At 39.3% G+C, this 18,201-nt stretch overlaps 1 protein-coding gene across 2 annotated transcripts in view; it reads left to right on the top strand.

Annotated features, from left to right (window-relative positions):
* Positions 1-18,201, top strand: part of SLC25A12 (solute carrier family 25 member 12) — a 671,031-nt gene that overhangs the window by 598,992 nt on the left and 53,838 nt on the right. The window contains exons 2-6 of one of the 2 annotated variants that reach the window (XM_050751345.1): positions 2,138-2,241; positions 6,220-6,359; positions 13,770-13,916; positions 16,145-16,283; positions 16,922-17,015. In XM_050751345.1, coding sequence (XP_050607302.1) covers positions 2,190-2,241; positions 6,220-6,359; positions 13,770-13,916; positions 16,145-16,283; positions 16,922-17,015 — 572 coding nt within the window. In that variant the 5' untranslated portion in view covers positions 2,138-2,189. The remainder of the gene's footprint in view (positions 1-2,137; positions 2,242-6,219; positions 6,360-13,769; positions 13,917-16,144; positions 16,284-16,921; positions 17,016-18,201) is intronic. The other variant, XM_050751344.1, reaches the window with a different exon arrangement.

Raw genomic sequence — 18,201 nt, forward strand, 5'->3', positions numbered from 1 at the left:
TTGCAGTGAGCCGAGATCAGGCAACTGCACTGCAGCCTGGGCGACATAGCGAGACTCCGTCTCAAAAAAAAAAACCAAAAAACAAAAAACTCAGCATGGCCAACATGGTGAAACCCTGTCTCTAGCCAAAATACAAAAATTAGCTGAGCGTGGTGGCATGCGCCTGTAATCTCAGCTACTTGGGAGGCTGAGGCAGGAGAATTGCTTGAATCTGGGAGGCAGAGGCTGTAGTGAGCCAAGATCATGCCACTGCATTCCAGCCTGGGTGACACAGTGAGACTCTGTCTAAAAAAAATAAAGGAATTCCATGGTGGCCAGGCATGGTGGCTCATGCCTGTAATCCCAGTACTTTGTGAGGCCGAGGCAGGAGGATCACTTGAGGCCAGGAGTTTAAGACCAGCCTGGGCAACATGGTGAAACCCTGTCTTTACTAAAAATACAAAAAAATTAGCCAGTTATGGTGGTGTGCCCCTATGACCCCAGCTACTTGGGAAGCTGAGGTGGGATAATCTCTTGAACCCAGAGGCAGAGGTTGCAGTGAGCCAAGATCACACCACTGGGCCGGGCGCGGTGGCTCACGCCTGTAATCCCAGCACTTTGGGAGGCCGAGGTGGGCAGATCATGAGGTCAGGAGATCAAGACCATCCTGGCTAATAGGGTGAAACCCTGTCTCTACTAAAAATACAAAAAAATTAGCCAGGCGTGGTGGCGGACGCCTGTAGTCCCAGCTACTCGGGAGGCTGAGGCAGGAGAATGGCATGAACCTGGAAGGCTGAGGTTACAGTGAGCTGAGATCGTGCCACTGCACTCCAGCCTGGGCGACAGAGCAAAACTCTGTCTCAAAAAAAAAAAAAAAAAAAAAAAAAAAAGATGACACCACTGACTTCAGCCTGCATGACAGAGAAAGACTTTCATAAAAAGAAATGAAAATTCTATGATAATAAATATGTACTTTAATTTGGTAAGAAGTAGAGCTTCACCTGAGTATTCAGATTAAATCAGGAAGAATTTTTGATATTTTTTTTCTTTGTGGTGTTTTCGGATATTGCAGAGAAGTTTTTTGATTTTTGCTTTTTTTTTTAGTACTAAAGGCTATTAGAGTAGCTTAAGAGTTCAAGGTTAAAAAAAGATGGATTGTTATTAGTTTTTATGCTATTTGATGATAGACTGTTGAAGCATCTAGCTTCAATAATAATAGTATGTATGTATGTATGTATTTATTTTGAGACAGTGTCTTGCCGTGTCATCCAGGGTGGAGTGCAGTGGTGTGATCTCAGCTCACTGCAACCTCCACCTCCCGGGTTCTAGTGATCCTCCTGCCTCAGCTTCCCGCGTAGCTGGACTACAGGCATGTGCCACCACACCCGACTAATTTTTTGTATTTTTAGTAGAGACAGAGTTTCACCACGTTGGCCAAGCTGATCTCAAACTTCTAACCTCAGGTAATCCCCCTGCCTTGGCCTCCCAAAGTGCTGGGATTACAGGCGTGAGCCACCACGCCCAACCGATAGATAGTCTTTAAATATGAACTCATCTTTCCTGAGAAATGGACCTTTACATATATTTGACAGCAGGACTACTCTATTGACTATGCAGTAGTCCCTTGTAGAGGTAGGTAAAGGGCTAATAGAAATACTTTCTCTCAGAGAAACAGGAGGTCATTCAGAAAACTAATGACCATCTGAGAGTAGAACCCAGAAGTCTGGGACTGAGTCTGCATGCCATGTTGGTTGGGACTTCCTCTACAAGTTCCTGTTGTTGGTCTTTTTGTTGTTGTTGTTTGTTTTCCTTCGTTTTCTTTTTTGACTCCCAGTTGTACCTCCTCTTTCCTCCCAATTTTTCCTTCACTGAAAAACTCACTTCTACAAGCCTCACCATTGTTTTTGTTCAATTATATACAAGGATATTCACCATTCATGGTGGGAGTCCTAAAAACCTCTCTGACTTCACTTTAAGAACTGTGCAGGTGAAACTCAGCTACTGAGGAACTATTCCCCCTGACAATAAGAATGTTTGGTCTCAAGCCTGTAAGTTGGTTGTAGTGGCTCCTGCTGGGCTGGAATCCTTGGAATAAGGATGTCATTGGGCTGATGGTAGGTGGGCTGTGTCACAGGGCTGATGGCTTGTATACCTACAGGAGGAGTTCTCTGGCCACACCGTTGGTACAGCAGCTCCTTCCAGGCTCATTCATGGAACAGGCATGGTGGCAGTCTTGGAGAAGAGTGCCAGCCCCGGTCAGAGGTAATTTTGTACTGCAGAAAGGTGAACAAGACCAGTAGGAAGTGCCCATAAGAACCAGGGGAGGGATGAGGGGGGATGAGGTGGGGACACACAGTATGGGCTGCTGGGGAAATTAAAACCTCTGTTAAGACATATTTACATAATATATATATGATTTAATGTGTATTTCATCTAGTCCAATCATCATAAGTGACTGCTACAGCTAAACTGACTGTTACACATCTGTGAACATTTTTACTTAATCACAGTTGTCACCGTTACCTGCTCTCCTGACAAATCATTGTGCTCCTCTCCTTTGAGCAAAGAGAACATAATGACAGGCTACTTTTGTATCTGGCCCCAGTTCCCTTTTCAATGGAAGTATAAACCATTCCTTTCATAAGCCCATGCTCTGCAGGAAGTGAAAAAGTTGTCTATTGTTCTCTATATGTCAGAAAACTAATGGATTCCTGGTTCTCTTAGCTATGCCAACCTAGTATAAAATACTATATCATGATTTTGCTGCCAATAAGTTGTGACTGTCATTTCCCTTTCTTCCAGGCCAGAACTATGCTACAGAAATAGCATTCTTAAACATGGCAAAAAAGATCCTTGTTTGCCACTGGAAAGATGGGATTCTCTCTGGGGGTGGGTGGAACTTGCTATGCAGTTTCAGTTAGATGTATTTGATGTATTTGAGACTATTGGTGTTCCCTTTCATGTCATGCAGGACCTGATAAAGCTGGGTAACATAAAAACACCAGTTGTTTGAGTTATTACCTCATACAAGTATAAGCTCTCCAGTTCTGGAGCTTTTATATAATTTTATTTATCACATTCTGATAAAAGTAAAGTGGCAATTTATTAATTGGACTTGAAAACGATAGTTTTAGTAATTATGTCTGTGTATCTGAATCAGCCTCAGGCACTTGGAAGTAGAAACAATAATAACAGAAGAGAAGTAGAACACATCTCCAGAAGTGCCAAAGTAGGTTTGTAATCTTATTAGTTCTAGTAATTATAGTAGTCCATGATGTGGCTTAAAAAAACCCTAAAAGTATCAGGGTAAATAAACCACAGCATGTAATAGTGATCATAACAAAACCATATACAAAGCTGTCAAGTGACCACTTTGGGAGAAGTAGAAAATGTCCAAATACTCATGGAAAATGACACTTCTGTATTTGGGGAGATCACTATGACTAATTTAGGCCATCATTTTGATTGTTTCAGAGACATTCTAAGATCTTATTTAGAGATGGCTAAGAAGTTTATGAAATAGGATATCTAAAGTTTTTATTACAGAGATATTTTCCAGATGTAAATTACACATTATAAATTTAGTTCATAATTATCCTTTTTGTGATAATAGAAACAATTTTTTTTGTTTGTTTTTGTTATGGAGTGCAGTGGCATAATCTCGGCTGACTGCAATCTCCATCTCCTGGGTTCAAGCAATTCTTCTGCCTCAGCCTCCTGAGTAGATGGGACTACAGGTGTGCACCACCATGCCTGGCTAATTTTTGTATTTTTAGTAGAGGCAGAGTTTCACCATGGGGGCCAGGTTGGTCTCCAACTCCTGACCTCGTGATCTGCCTGCCTTGGCCTCCCAAAGTGCTGGCATTACAGGTGTGAGCCACTGTGCCCAGCCAAAAAATTTTTTATAGTTAAATTTTCTTAGCTTGGATGCTTTTGCATTTTGGACTTTATTTTATATAGTTTCGCATTTGAAGTTCTGATATTTTCTTATTATATAAAAGGGATTCAATTTCATTCTACCATTATATAAAAATTATCTAGGTAGTAATATATACATTTATTGTCAAATAATTATATTTTAACTTTTGAAATCACCTTTAAAAGGTTACCATGAAATAACTATTCTCTTTTATAATTATAATGTTACTTAATTAAATAAATGTAGTAATTTGTTCTAATTTGCTTTCCATTTTTAATTTTTTTTAACTTGAAGATGAAACACTTCTTTTTGTTAGACCTTAAAAGTAATAAATTAATTAATTTGGGACTAGAAATAGCTAATTAAGTTAGATCCTAAAAATCTTTAATTATCTGCTACAATATTTGTAGCCCCGAATATTTTCTGCTATCTTTATTTTTTATTTATTTATTTATTTTTTTGAGACGGAGTCTCGCTCTGTTGCCCAGGCTGGAGTGCAGTGGCCGGATCTCAGCTCATTGCAAGCTCCGCCTCCCGGGTTTACGCCATTCTCCTGCCTCAGCCTCCCGAGTAGCTGGGACTACAGGTGTCCGCCACCTCTCCCAGCTAGTTTTTTGTATTTTTTTTTTTTTTTAGTAGAGACGGGGTTTCACCGTGTTAGCCAGGATGGTCTCGATCTCCTGACCTCGTGATCCGCCTGTCTCGGCCTCCCAAAGTGCTGGGATTACAGGCTTGAGCAACCGCGCCCGGCCTTTTCTGTTATCTTTATTATTTTAATTGTTTTATAAACTTTAACATCTTTTACAACTTGGAAGTTTCACATAGATTTAAGGATCATCTTTTGTGTTGGTTTGAAACCAGGATCCCACAAATCGCTATTGGGTTAATTCTTCGCTTTTTAAATTTGTATTTATGTAAGGTGAAAATGCTTGACCTATTTGAAAACTCTGAAGTATTTGTCCCTACTTAGAGAGGAAATGAATCCTGCATTCCATTTGAAAGAAAAGATGAGAATCCCATCTCCCCAGTGACATCCAATGCCTTCTTCCAACTTTGCTGATTGCTGCAATCTATTCAGAGCTATTATATTGACTCTAGACTGGTAGAACGTTCAGTTCAGAATTCTTACATTCCCCTATCCCAATAATAATGCTTTTATTAAGAAAAAGTGTATATCTATATAAAACTAAAGGGAATCCATTAAACCATTTATAATATGAGATCAGTATCTTCTTTAAAGAATTTGCAGAAATTAGAGAAAATAGCATAGTTGGAGATTATAAAATCTTAAACGTGTATTTACTGATTCTGTAGTATAACTGATAGCTATTGATGGCAAAACCCTTTCACTAATAAAATTGGCTGAAATTTGAAAATAATTTTGTTCTTAAGACATCAGTAAAACAGGCTTCCTGCTTTCTTAACTTCGTTCATGATTTTTTTTTTGTTTTTTGGCATGAGCTTCTAAATTAGTTTATCCAGTCTATGCTTGTTAAAGTACCAGTCATTTGTGAATTGACTTTTATTGTAAGTATAGATCACTGTAAGAATGAAAATGACGTTGTTAGTGCATGAAGACAAGCTGTCAGAGGGTTTTGGGTGTATGTTACACAGTGCGACTAGTTCCTATCTAAAAATTAGTGTACTGTATTTAACTATTTAAAAGTGAATCACTAATTTAACTTATCTTAAAATATTTTAATAGTTCAGACTAATAATCATGGATTTTATGGGGATTTTGAAGCTTTGTGTCAAGACCATATTTTTAACAATATCAGAAGCTTTTAATAAGGTGCTTGCTGCTGAGCTAATGATACGCTTTTGGTAGTTTTCCTTATACCTATCTTCAATAGACATTCAGGCTAGTGTGAATGTAATAATCAAGCCTCAATCAAACCATACTTAGTATGACAAATATTGCATTATACTGTAATTTAGGTATTCATGCTTCTGATAAAGGGTTTAATTCGACTCCTTGAGGAACTGGGAAAACACTATTGATTTTGTACAGGATGTAAAGTAGCAGCCATTTATAATGTGAGATAGAAATCACTTTCTAATTAAAATTAAATAAAGAGAAATTAAGAATCTCATGGCCTTATATGCAATGGTACATAATCGTAAGTGTAAAATTATATTTTTTTGTATCAATTGTGTTCCTGTGCATGGTTTCTGGGCACAAAAAAAATTGCAGTTATTTTAATAGAAGCAGATAATACTGACTTTTAAAACTTCTCTTAATTTTTTTCTGTAGGAACATTGCAGTGGGTTAAACTACTTATTCCAGATGTAATTGATTTATTTTTGTTTTCCCTTTTAAGAAAATGTCAAAGAAATTTTTGGACAGACTATAATTCATCATCATATCCCTTTTAACTGGGACTGTGAATTTATCCGACTGCATTTTGGGCATAACCGGAAGAAGCATCTTAACTACACAGAATTCACACAGTTTCTCCAGGTAAGCTTAGTTTTCATAACAGGTATCAATATATACTATTCTTCTGTGTCCTTCCCTTTTGTATTTATTAAGTTTATTACAAAAATAGAAGTTATCCATGGTATTTCACCCCTAGTTTTAAAATTTTCCCCTTGCCAGAGGCAACTTCTTTAAACTCTTAGTAACTATTTCTTTCAGTGTTTACTTCCATTTATTTAAATAGTAGAGCACTTCTACTTTTTAATTTTCTACTTTTAAGTATTTTTAAATTGTATCCTAACTATAGAAGATTAGAAGCTAGTTCTTTCATGACCGGGTGCAGTGGCTCACGCCTGTAATCCCAGCACTTTGGGAGGCCGAGGTGGGTGAATCAGAAGGTCAGGAGATCGAGACCATCCTGGCTAACACGGTGAAACTCCGTCTCTACTAAAAATACAGAAAATTAGCCGGATGTGCTGGTGGGCACCTGTAGTCCCAGCTACTCAGGAGGCTGAGGCAGGAGAATGGCATGAACCTGGGAGGTGGAGCTTGCTGTGAGCTGAGATCGCACCACTGCATTCCAGCCTTGGTAACAGAGCGAGACTCTGTCTCAAAAAAAAAAAAAAACAAAAAAAGAAGCTAGTTCTTTCACCTCTCTCCTCTCCCTGTCTATCACAGACTTGGACTTCTGTCCCCTTTCCCCCTAATATTTCTGTCATGATTCTGCTTAGATCAGTAATCCTATGAGTTATTAGAATTTTGTAAATACTATTGGTGGCTGAAGTTATTACTATTATGTATTTTTTTGAGACAGTCTGACTCTGTCGCCCAGGCTGGAGTGCAGTGGTGTGATCCGGGCTCACTGTAACCTCCAACTCTTGATTCAAGAAATTCTCATGTCTCAGCCACTCGAGTAGCTGGGATTACAGGAGTGTGCCACCACACCTGGCTAATTTTTATATTTTTGGTAGAGATGGGGTTTTGCCATGTTGGCCAGGCTGGCCTTGAACTCCTGGCCTCAAGTGATCTGCTCACCTTGACCTCCCAAAGTGCTGGGATTACAAGTGTGAACCACCGCAACTGGCTTATGTTATTGTTCTTGGAGTTTCTAGTTTTCATTTGTTTAGTTTTCTATGTACTAATACTAAGTCATTCTCAAACCTTGGCCCTATTATTAAGATCTCTTTTTAATGCGTTTAAAACACATTAGGTATTCTATTAATTTCATCTTCTTGGAGCTCTCCAGGAGCTTTCTTTCTTTTTTAAAAAAAATGAGGTAAAATTTGCATAAAATTAATCAATTAAAAGTGTACAGGCCGGGCGCGGTGGCTCAAGCCTGTAATTCCAGCACTTTGGGAGGCCGAGACGGGCGGATCAGGAGGTCAGGAGATCGAGACCATCCTGGCTAAAACGGCGAAACCCCGTCTCTACTAAAAAATACAAAAAACTAGCCAGGCGCGGTGGCGGGCGCCTGTAGTCCCAGCTACTCGGGAGGCTGAGGCAGGAGAATGGCGTGAACCCGGGAGGCGGAGCTTGCAGTGAGCTGAGATCCGGCCACTGCACTCCAGCCTGGGTGACAGAGCGAGAGTCCGACTCAAAAAAAAAAAAAAAAAAAAAGTGTACAATTTAGGCCAGGTGTGGTAGCTCACGCCTGTAATCCCAGCACTTGGGAGGCTGAGGCGGGCAGATCACTTGAGATCAGGACTTTAAGACCAGCCTGGCCAACATGGTGAAACCTTGTCTCCACAAAAAATACAAAAATCAGCCAGGCGAGGTGGCGAGTGCCGTAATCCCAGCTACTGGAGAGGCTGAGGCAGGAGAATTGCTTGAACCCAGGAGGTGGAGGTTGCAGTGAGCTGAGATTGCACCACTGTACTCCAGCCTGGGTGACAGAGGGAGACTCCATCTACAAAATATTAAATATAAAATAAAAGTGCACAATTTAATGCATTTAGTACATTTGCAGTATCGTGTATCTAATTCTAAAACATTTTTATCATCCCAAAAAGAAACCTCGTCCATTAAGCAGTCACTTTCTATTTCTGCTTTCACCCAAGCTCTGGCAACTTCCAGCCTACTTTCTGTCTCTATGGATTTACCTATTGTGGATATTTAATATAAATGGAATTGTACAATATGAACTTTTTTTTTTTTTTTTTTTTCTTTTTTTTCTTTTTTTGGTGAGACAGAGTTTCGCTCTTCTTGTCCAGGCTGCTGTGCAGTGGCGCGATCTCAGCTTACTGCAACCTCTGCCTCCCGTGTTCAAACAATTCTCCTGCCTCAGCCTCCTGAGTAGCTGGGATTACAGGCGTGCGCCACTATGCCTGGCTAATTTTTTATATTTTTAGTAGAGACAGGGTTTCACCATGTTGGCCAGGCTAGTCTCGAACTCCTGACCTCAGGTGATCCACCCACCTCAGCATCCCAAAGTGCTGGCATTACAGGTGTGAGCCACCATGCCCGGCCAAACAATAAGAACTTTGGCATCGTTTTTTTTTTCCACTTAGCATAATGTTTTTAAGAATTATCTATGTCATAGCGTATATCAGTGCTTTATTCTTTTTTTGGGGCTGAATACTATTTCATTGTATAATATAGTACAAATGTACTGTATTTTGTCTATCCGTTCATCAGCTGATGGACCTTTGGGTTGTTCCCACCTTATGGTTATCGTGAATAGTGCTGCTGTGAACATATGTATACTAATATTTGTTTGAATACTTGTTTTCAGTTCTTTCGGCCATATACGTAGGAGTGGAATTTTTGGGTCATATGGTAATTCTGTTTAACTTTTTGAGGAACCACCTGACTGTTTTCCACAGCACTTGCACCATTTTCGTATTGCTTCCTGACCTACTTCAGGGCCAGAAGCCAGACTGTGTAAGCTTGCTGCATGGGAGTAATTCTGTGATCGCCCTTCACTTTTATCTTGGAGAATCCATTTGCCGTTCTGTTACGTTGAACCTCCTGTTTGCTGCATGTTGTCTCTCTTTTTATGGTGGTTTACTTATTTATAGTAGAATACTTCCTGCAGTGGCTTCCTGAGGAAAGTAGAATAAAATATTTTTGAGACTTTTCATATGTAAAAACCTCTTATTCTGGCTGAGGGCAGTGACTCACACCTGTAATCCTAGCACTTTGGGAGGCCAAGGTGGGCAGATCGCCTGAGCCCAGGAGTTCAAGACCAGCCTGGGCAACATGGCAAAATGCCATCTTTACAAAAAATACAAAAATAAGCCAGGTGTGGTGGCACATGACTGTAGTTCTAGCTACTCAGGAGGTGAGGTGGGAGGATCGCTTGAGCCCAGGGAGGTAGAGGCTGCAGTGAGCCATGATCCCACCACTGCACTCCAGCCTGGGCGACAGAGTGAGCCCTGTCTCAAAAAACAAACAGTCCGGGTGTTTTGGCTCATGCCTATAATCCCAGCACTTTGGGAGGCCGAGGCGGGCTGATCACTTGAGGTCAGGAGTTCAAGATCAGCCTGGCTAACTTGGTGAAACCCTGTCGCTACTAAAAGTGCAAAAATTAGCCAGGTGCAGTGGTAGGTGCCTGTAATCCCAGCTACTCGGGAGGCTGAGGCAGGAGAATCTCTTGAGCCTGGGAGGCAGAAGTTGCAGTAAGCCAAGGACAGGCCACTGCACTCCAGCCTGGGCAATAGAGCGAGACTCCATCTCAAAACAAACAAACAAACAAACATATCCCTCTCGTTCCACCATTACACTAAGATAGTTTGGCTGGTTATTGAATTCTAGTAAGAGTTTATTTTCCTTGTAATTTTGAAAGCATTGCTCTTTTGTTTTCTAGTTTCCAGTGTTGCCACAGTGCCATTCTCATTCTTGATTTAGTCTTGAAACTTTTTCCACCCCCGCTCTGGAGTGTTTTAATATTTTTTTCTTTTCGTTGGTGTTTATGAAATTTCATGGTGGTATTCCTTGGTGTGAGTTTATTTTTATTAATTAGTCTGGGCTTTTCATTCATTGGGCTTTTCTAATCTGGAAACTTACGTCCTTCAATTCTTGAAAATTTTATTACTTTTCTTATTGTATTTTCTTAGTTTCTAAGACTATTAAATGTTACATTTATGACCTTTTAGTTTTCTTTTCTCTCCTGTTTTCCTTCTGAGCCTTCTATTTTGTATTTCTGCTGTATTTCTAATTTTCAGGAGCTCTTTTGGTTTTTCTGAATATTCCTTTTAAAAAATAGCATACTGTTCTTGTTTCATGGATGTACTCTTTTCTTTCACTTCTTCAAAGATATTAAAGACAGGTTTCTTTGTTGTTGTTTTTTTAAAGCTTTCTTCTTGCATAGTGTCTGCTTTCTCCACATTTTTTTTTTTTTTTTTGAGTCAGGGTCTTGCCCTGTCCCCCAGGCTAGAGTGCAGTGACAGGATCAGAGCTCACTGTAGCCTTGACTTTCCCAGGTTCCAGCGATCCTCTCACCTCAGCCTCTTGAATAGCTGGGACTCCAGGCGTGTGCCACCATGCCCACCTAATTTTTTGTATTTTTTGTAGAGATGGGGTTTTGCCAGGTTGCCTAGGCTAGGTCTTTTATTTCGGATTAGGGAATCAGGGAAAAATTATCTGGTCTCCAATCTGGAATATTCGATCTGGCTTTTGATGTTTTGGTTGCTGAGTAATAAGTAGTTGGAGGTCTCAATGTTCAATTTTGCAGAAGGACTTTCAGTTTATTACCTTTTTTCACTGTAGTATTCTCCCTCTCAACTGTGTGTAGTCTATGCTGGTTCAGAGATCCTCTGTTAAACTCCTCAGACAGTAGACCTCTAGTCTTCTGCCAAGGTTGGGAAAGGGTGGAGGCCTTATTTGGAGTAAGGCAGGTAACTAACTGCTTCTTAGACTTCCATCTAAGCCCCTTGTTTTCAGCTCCACCTTCACCGTCACTTCCAGAGGTACCAATGCAGCTAATAACTGAATCTTTTGGGGGTCCTATCATGTACATTGGTTTCCTTTTTGGCTTTTTCTGCTTAGTTTTTTTGAGTCTATTAAGTCGGTTGTCATTTGCTTTTCTGCTTTCTGATCTTAAAAATATAGTTGCTATTTTCTTTTCTGTTGTCTTTGTCCTTGCGTTTCTGTTTTATTTTGTTTTGTTCTTTTATTGTTATTTAAGTGAAGAGTGGCGTTTTGGAAGACAGTGGAGTTAAATGTACAAATTCAGTCTCATCCAAAGTCACATTGTTTCTGAAGTTCTGCTAATTTTCATCTCATAATTAGATGAAATGCATTTTCAAGGGCATGGGATCTTTCCCTTCAGCATAACTGCCTTTCTTTATCTTCCCTTTAATTCTCCTATCCACCTACCCTCCTACCTACCTACCTGCCTTTTTAACCCAGGATTTATTTATTTTACCTTTTATAAGCCCACAGTATTGTTTTTCTTCATTAGGACGATCACAGATTTGAAACTGTGGGCTTTAGGTGTGGGTATTTGGAGATGCCAGTGCTTATTCTAACACTTTCCCTGTTAGTGCTTATCTAACTCACCTTATAAAATTCTCAAACTTGAAAAGTTGAAAATATATGCATTTGAGAGCTGACTTTTTTAAAAAAGGAAATGTCTGCCTGACTAGTGTTTAAGATTCTTCTGAAGATTACTTTCTCTCTCTTTCTCTCACTGTTTTCCTTGCATTTACAGAGGCTATTTTACAATATCTATTATACCCTGATGTTTTAATTATACTGTGTAAACTGAGAGCCGCATGTATGTAACTCCTTTTTTTCTGTGTTTAACTTCTCATTTTTAAGTCATTTTATTCTTTGAAACCTTTTTATTTTGGAAGACTTCAAGTATACTCAAAAGCAGAGAGAATAGTGTAATGAACGTCCTGCACCTATAACCAGCTTCAATAATTACCACTTCTTGGCCTATCTTTTTTATGTATACCCTTTACCCTGCCTCCTGCAGGATCATTTGGAAGCCAGATGCACATACTCTATGATTTTTTCATGTGTGATCCTTCAAATATGTATCTTTAAAAGATAAATAAGAGTCCTTTAACTATTGACCTTTTAGAAAACAGACAATCTATTCTACTAACACTACTCCTTCAGTGAGCGTTCTGCTTCATCTTGAAGGTAAAGGTCCACATCTTCTTTAGTACTGAGTGTTATTCATAAGGCTAAATTGTACCCATGGCTACCATTTGATATTTCTGGGAGATTAAGACATATAGGGAAGAAAAAGACATAAGAAAGAGATGGAAAGAAGGTAGAAGGAAAGAAAAAGGTATATAAGACAGGGAGTGAACCTGTGTCTGCTTTTGATGCTCTTTAGGAATGTCTTTGCCATGGGGACCATTTTCAATCCATCTAATGATGTAGATGTATACGCTTTATTTGAAGTGTGAAGTGGTTGGAGCTGAGGTCATGGGAAAATGGAGTGAGTTATCACAAGTCCATAGGAAATATAATTAAATAAAAATGGTGAGACTTCTATAAAAAACATTTTTAAAGTCAGGAAAAGGTAAAGCAACATTAATTTGTAGTCTTAGTAAATGTGAATGAAAATTATGTAATCTTATCTTTAAATAATATGTATATACTTAGATATGACTATTATTTCCAGAGTTGCAAAGAGTATGACGGTGGCATCCAATAGCAACACCATTATTATGTTTGCTAACAAGTTTTTTGGATTTAGTCATGGATCCCCACAACAGAAATGCTCTGATTTTGACTTTTGTATAGTATACAGGAGATTACTGGCACATTTTGTTGTTTTTGTGAATATCACTTATTACAAAGTTTGGTTGCCCAATAGTTTAAAAGTTCAGAGATATTCTGGACTGTCTTACAGTTTATGAGTAACGGTGCCCAGAGCCAGTGATAGCTCAGCACTACTTTTGCAGTTTGTTATTCCTGACTTTCATTTTAGAATGACTGAGTATTGCACTTACCAGTTGGTAGAGTTTCTCACTGAGTTTATTTGAAAAATTTGTTTGAAAAAATGGTCTCTAATTCATTTATAGAATGAGAGAGAGAGAGAGAGAGAGACTTTGATTGCAACATTTAAAATTGAAAAACTGAAAATGAACCTAAACTCTTAATTCATGAAGTACTCTTTGATGACAGGTAAGCCTTCAAGCAGGAGAGATAAATTACTGTATATTTTAAAGGCTGAAATGAAGCACCGAAAACATTATTGTCTGTTTTCAGTAATGAAAACTTGTCAAGTAAAATCTAAGGGTTATTTTTTCCTACCTTTCCTTTATTGATATGCTCTCATTCATTCTTTTTCCTGAGGAGTAGTATATAGTACATTTTTAAGAAAGCACATGCTTTTACAAAGAAATTAAAAGCTTTGTTGTAAATTCAGATCTGTGCATTGTTTTGTAGTAAGTACATGTGTGGGAAGGATATCTGTCCTTCCTTCCTTTCCAGACCATGTACTTGGAATGTTTTAACCAGCTTAATGCCCTGTTTCTAATTTCCTCACAGGAGCTACAGTTGGAACACGCAAGACAAGCCTTTGCACTGAAAGACAAAAGCAAAAGTGGCATGATTTCTGGTCTGGATTTCAGTGACATCATGGTTACCATTAGATCTCACATGCTTACTCCTTTTGTGGAGGAGAACTTAGTTTCAGTAAGTAAAAAGCAAGTTCTTTAACTTTCTATTTCCTCAAACCTTTTGATCCATTGAGTCCTGGATTGCCTCCAGGGACTCATATGACTCTCAACTATTCAGATTTCATGCTTGGTTGTTAGAAAGTAAACAAGTGTGTGTGTGCGTGTGTATGTGTGTGTGTGTGTGTAAGGGAGGTAGAGGTGACGGTGAGTTATCTTTTCCCAGATCATAGCTTTTTTCAGAGCCACCATCTTGCTCTCATGTATTTCCAAATTGTTTATTTCCATTTACAGAGTCCAGTTCAAGGGAAACAAGAGTTTATAGACAAGGGTGAGCAATTACTTTTTCCAGTGGGCAGTAACTCTCCCAGACACTACTGCCTTCATCTTGGCCTCTTTCCACACCACCAGGCTCCCAAGGTCTTGCTACAAAGATGGCTCCTTCCTTTGTTGCCTTCAGGGTGCTATCTGCCAGAGGGATCGTCACTGGCTTCTGCACTGTCCTAATAACCATACCCATGGCAGAAGGTATGGAGGAAGTATGTGGCCATCAGCCTCTGTGGCTCACTACTCCTCTCTCTGCCCCTTCACCTGTGCATTCAGTCTGTATGCACCAGACATAGTTTTTTGTTCTGTCAAACTGCTAATCTCTATAAAGTAATCATCTGGACCAATAGCAAACTCATGTCATCCACTTCCTCACATAGAGTGGTGAAACTTTCCTCGCTTACCCGTTTTCTTGTCCATGCATTGTACTTACGTGTAAGTTTTTGATTACTGCTTGTTTTGAATGGAGGGAAGCCAATGAGTGCCTTTGTTGTTTCAGCTGAAGATCATTATCCCTGATTTAGACTGGGGTAGAAAGATCAACTTCTGTTCTTTTTCTTCAGTGAATCTGAACATGGAGCATGTCACTTTCTCCTACACGTTTCACCTCCTTGACACCGTCCCCCACTCCCCTGCCCTCACCTCATACCCCAACCAAAAAAATGAAAGAAGGAAGGAAAGAAAGGGATAAAGGGAGAGAGAAAGAGAGAAAGGAGGGAAGGAGGGAAGAGGGGGGAGGGAAGGAGGGAGAAGGAAGAGAACCCTAGAGGGAGGGACTCAGTACCTTAGTGGGAAGGGACTCATTTAGTCTCTTCCAACTAGGTTAGATAGACCTACTATAATAGCCTCAGTTTACCAAAAGCCAATTCTAATCCTCAGAGGAATGTATGAAATAATTTGAGTCCAACTTTTGGGTTGCTGATATCCAAATTCAGGCTAACACAAATATAAACTGTATTTAGATTAAGGCATGTGTGTGGGGGTGGTGGGGTGGGATATATTTGCTCATCATTACCTACACTATTTGTATTAGACCTTTATGATTAAAGTTGTCACATTGGTATTTACATAAGCATTTCTTTGCATTTTTAAAGGAGAATGTTTTCAATCATATGGGTTCCTCTGACTTGTGACTTGGGAATGAAGCTTTTGCAAACTATGCAAGATATTCTCTTCTGAGTTTATGTCCAAGTGGTAGGCAGAGAACAAATTACCTCTTCATCCTGCAGAGGTAATGAAGACTACGTTGCCCCCCCATCTCCTGCATGAGAGAGCCTCTTTTGCAGTATTCCATTGAAGACATAACTCAACAGTGAATAAATTCTCTCCAGATTTTCTACATTTTTTGGAGTTTTTGATAATTGTACCCTTCATGATCCAAATTTAGAGCTTAGCGCAGACTGTTAAGTATTTTAATTATAACAATGGCCTTAACAATTAGGAAAAGTTGATATAATAAAATTGTCTTAAAATTTAAAGTCATCAGTTGGGTTTTGTGTATGTGTATGAAGGAAGAAAACAAGGTTAAAAAGTGTTCCATAGATTGTGCAGTGATGTTTTGTTTATCCAGGACTAGCAAGAGTTTCACAGTTGAGGGTCTTGAAGATCCTGTTTAAATAACTATTGTTTTGATCTGTGATAATTATATTTGTTGTTTTTGACCTTATAGGTAGATGAACCATGAAGTCCAACTTCCAGATGTTGCTTTCTTCCTTCAGACCTAAATTACATAGGCTTCCCTGAGGGCATGCAATGCACTGTTTCAGTGTGATACTTTCCTTGTATTTATGGACTGGTTGTTAGCATCATTTTAATAATGAAGACTCCTTTGAATCCTCTTTGAGAAAAGTACAGTGTCCATAAACGTTTGTCTTTTTGTTTTTGTTTGTTTTTTAAACTTTTTGTGTTGTCATTTTCTAGGCAGCTGGAGGAAGTATCTCACACCAGGTTAGCTTCTCCTACTTCAATGCATTTAACTCCTTACTGAATAACATGGAGCTTGTTCGTAAGATATATAGCACTCTAGCTGGCACAAGGAAAGATGTTGAAGTCACAAAGGGTAAGATTTTAAAATATATATAAATAAGAATCTCAGCATTTTCACTTTTCTTCATTGAGGCATGATGTTGATCTAAGCTTACCACTTTAAAGCCAGATCTAGAAAGTATGTTACCATGTATATGTATGCTTTACTTGGGCTCCAAAAATCCAGGTGGATTTAATGTGATACTGAGGTCAGGAATGGAAAAGTGGCTTTGACATTTTTGAAAAGAAGCTTGGCCCAGTCTGTCAAACAGGTCAGTGGCACTGTGGCAGCAGGTTGTTTGTACTAGGAAGGAGTTGCCACAGAAGGATGGGCAAGCCTATTCCTTTTGGTCAGTGGTATTAGGATGTTTTGAATGACTGGAGAACACTTATATTTTTTGCATTATAACTCTGGAGACCAAAGTGAATAAGCAAGATAAGAGGAGATTCTAAAGAGATTGTTTTATTCTTGAAGTTAATTTATCTTTTACTAGCCTTCAGAAATGCGTATTCTTGTATAGTTGAACTTAAATATTTAAATTCAATTTTAGATTTTAAAAATGATACTAAAATGCCTGTAGCTTTCAGGTTGTATTATAGTTGGTGAAGGTAGAACTTTGTTTTATATTAAGAATCATTCAAGACTTTAACATTTTTCTTCCTCTGTTCCAGAGGAATTTGCCCAGAGTGCCATACGCTATGGACAAGTCACACCACTAGAAATTGATATTCTATATCAGCTTGCAGACTTATATAACGCTTCAGGGTAAGTATTTCAATAATTCTTCACGATACTTATTATAGAGTAGTTGTAAAATGTGAAGCTGTGGTGTCCTTTTAGTTCTTTCTAACATGAGTTTATTCCATGTATTTGAATAGTTTATATTCAGAATATAAATTCCAAGAAAGACAAGCAGATGTAACAAAGGAGAAGAAAGAAACACAGGAAGACAGATAGAGGTAGAAGAAGATGGAGGGAGGGAAAAGGAGAGAGAGAACAAGGGAGAGAGGAAAGGAAGGGAAGGAAAGGGGAGGGAAAAGGAGGCAGGAGTGAGGTGAGATAAGGGAGTAAGGGGTTGAGGTGCATGAGAGAGGGAAATGGGAGAAGAAAGAAATCTGACAGAGAAGAGAAGGGAAGTGAGAAGAAGAAAGGGAGGGAAAAAGATTAATTTAATCTGGGCTCTCTGAAGGTGTTACTAATTTCAAGAGATTTGTGGAAATTTGCCCAAATTTTTAACTTTATAAAATAGACTAAGATACATGGAAGAATCTTGTAATCTTTTTGGTTCACCGTAAATGATCCTTCACTAAACAGTATGTGCCATTTTGCATTAGAGAGTATCATTTTCTTTCTTTTTCTCTCTTTTTTTTTTTTTGAGATGGAGTCTCTCTCTGTCACCTAGGCTGAAGTGCAGTGGCACAATCTCGGCTCACTGCAGCCTCTGCTTCCCGGGTTCAAGTGATTCTCCTGCCTCAGCCTCCTGGGTAGCTGGGATTACAGGTGCATGCCACCACACCCAGCTAATTTTTGTATTTTTAGTAGAGATAGCGTTTCACCATGTTGGTCAGGCTGGTCTCGAACTCCCGACCTCCTGATTCTCCCACCTCAGCCTCCCAGAGTGCTGAGATTACAGGCATGAGCCACTGCGCCTGGCTGAGAGTATCGTTTTCTTGAGATATGCCTGTGACATTGTCATCAGAGTTACCATCATAGACAAGCTCAGATGTTTTATGCCTTTCCTTTATAAACATAAAAGAACAAAGCACATGCAAATCCAAAAGAAAAACCCTTGTCTATGGGCATCCAGAAGGATCTGTGGGAAATGGGACTTATGGCTGTTTTTGTTTTGTTTTGTTTTTGAGACGGAGTCTCGCTCTATTGCCGAGGCCAGAGTGCAGTGGTGTGATCTTGGCTCACCACAACCTCTGCCTCCCGGAATCAAGCTATTCTC

This window comes from Macaca thibetana, chromosome 12 (genome assembly GCF_024542745.1).
Source record: "Macaca thibetana thibetana isolate TM-01 chromosome 12, ASM2454274v1, whole genome shotgun sequence".
In the NCBI taxonomy this organism is placed as follows: Eukaryota; Metazoa; Chordata; class Mammalia; order Primates; family Cercopithecidae; genus Macaca; species Macaca thibetana.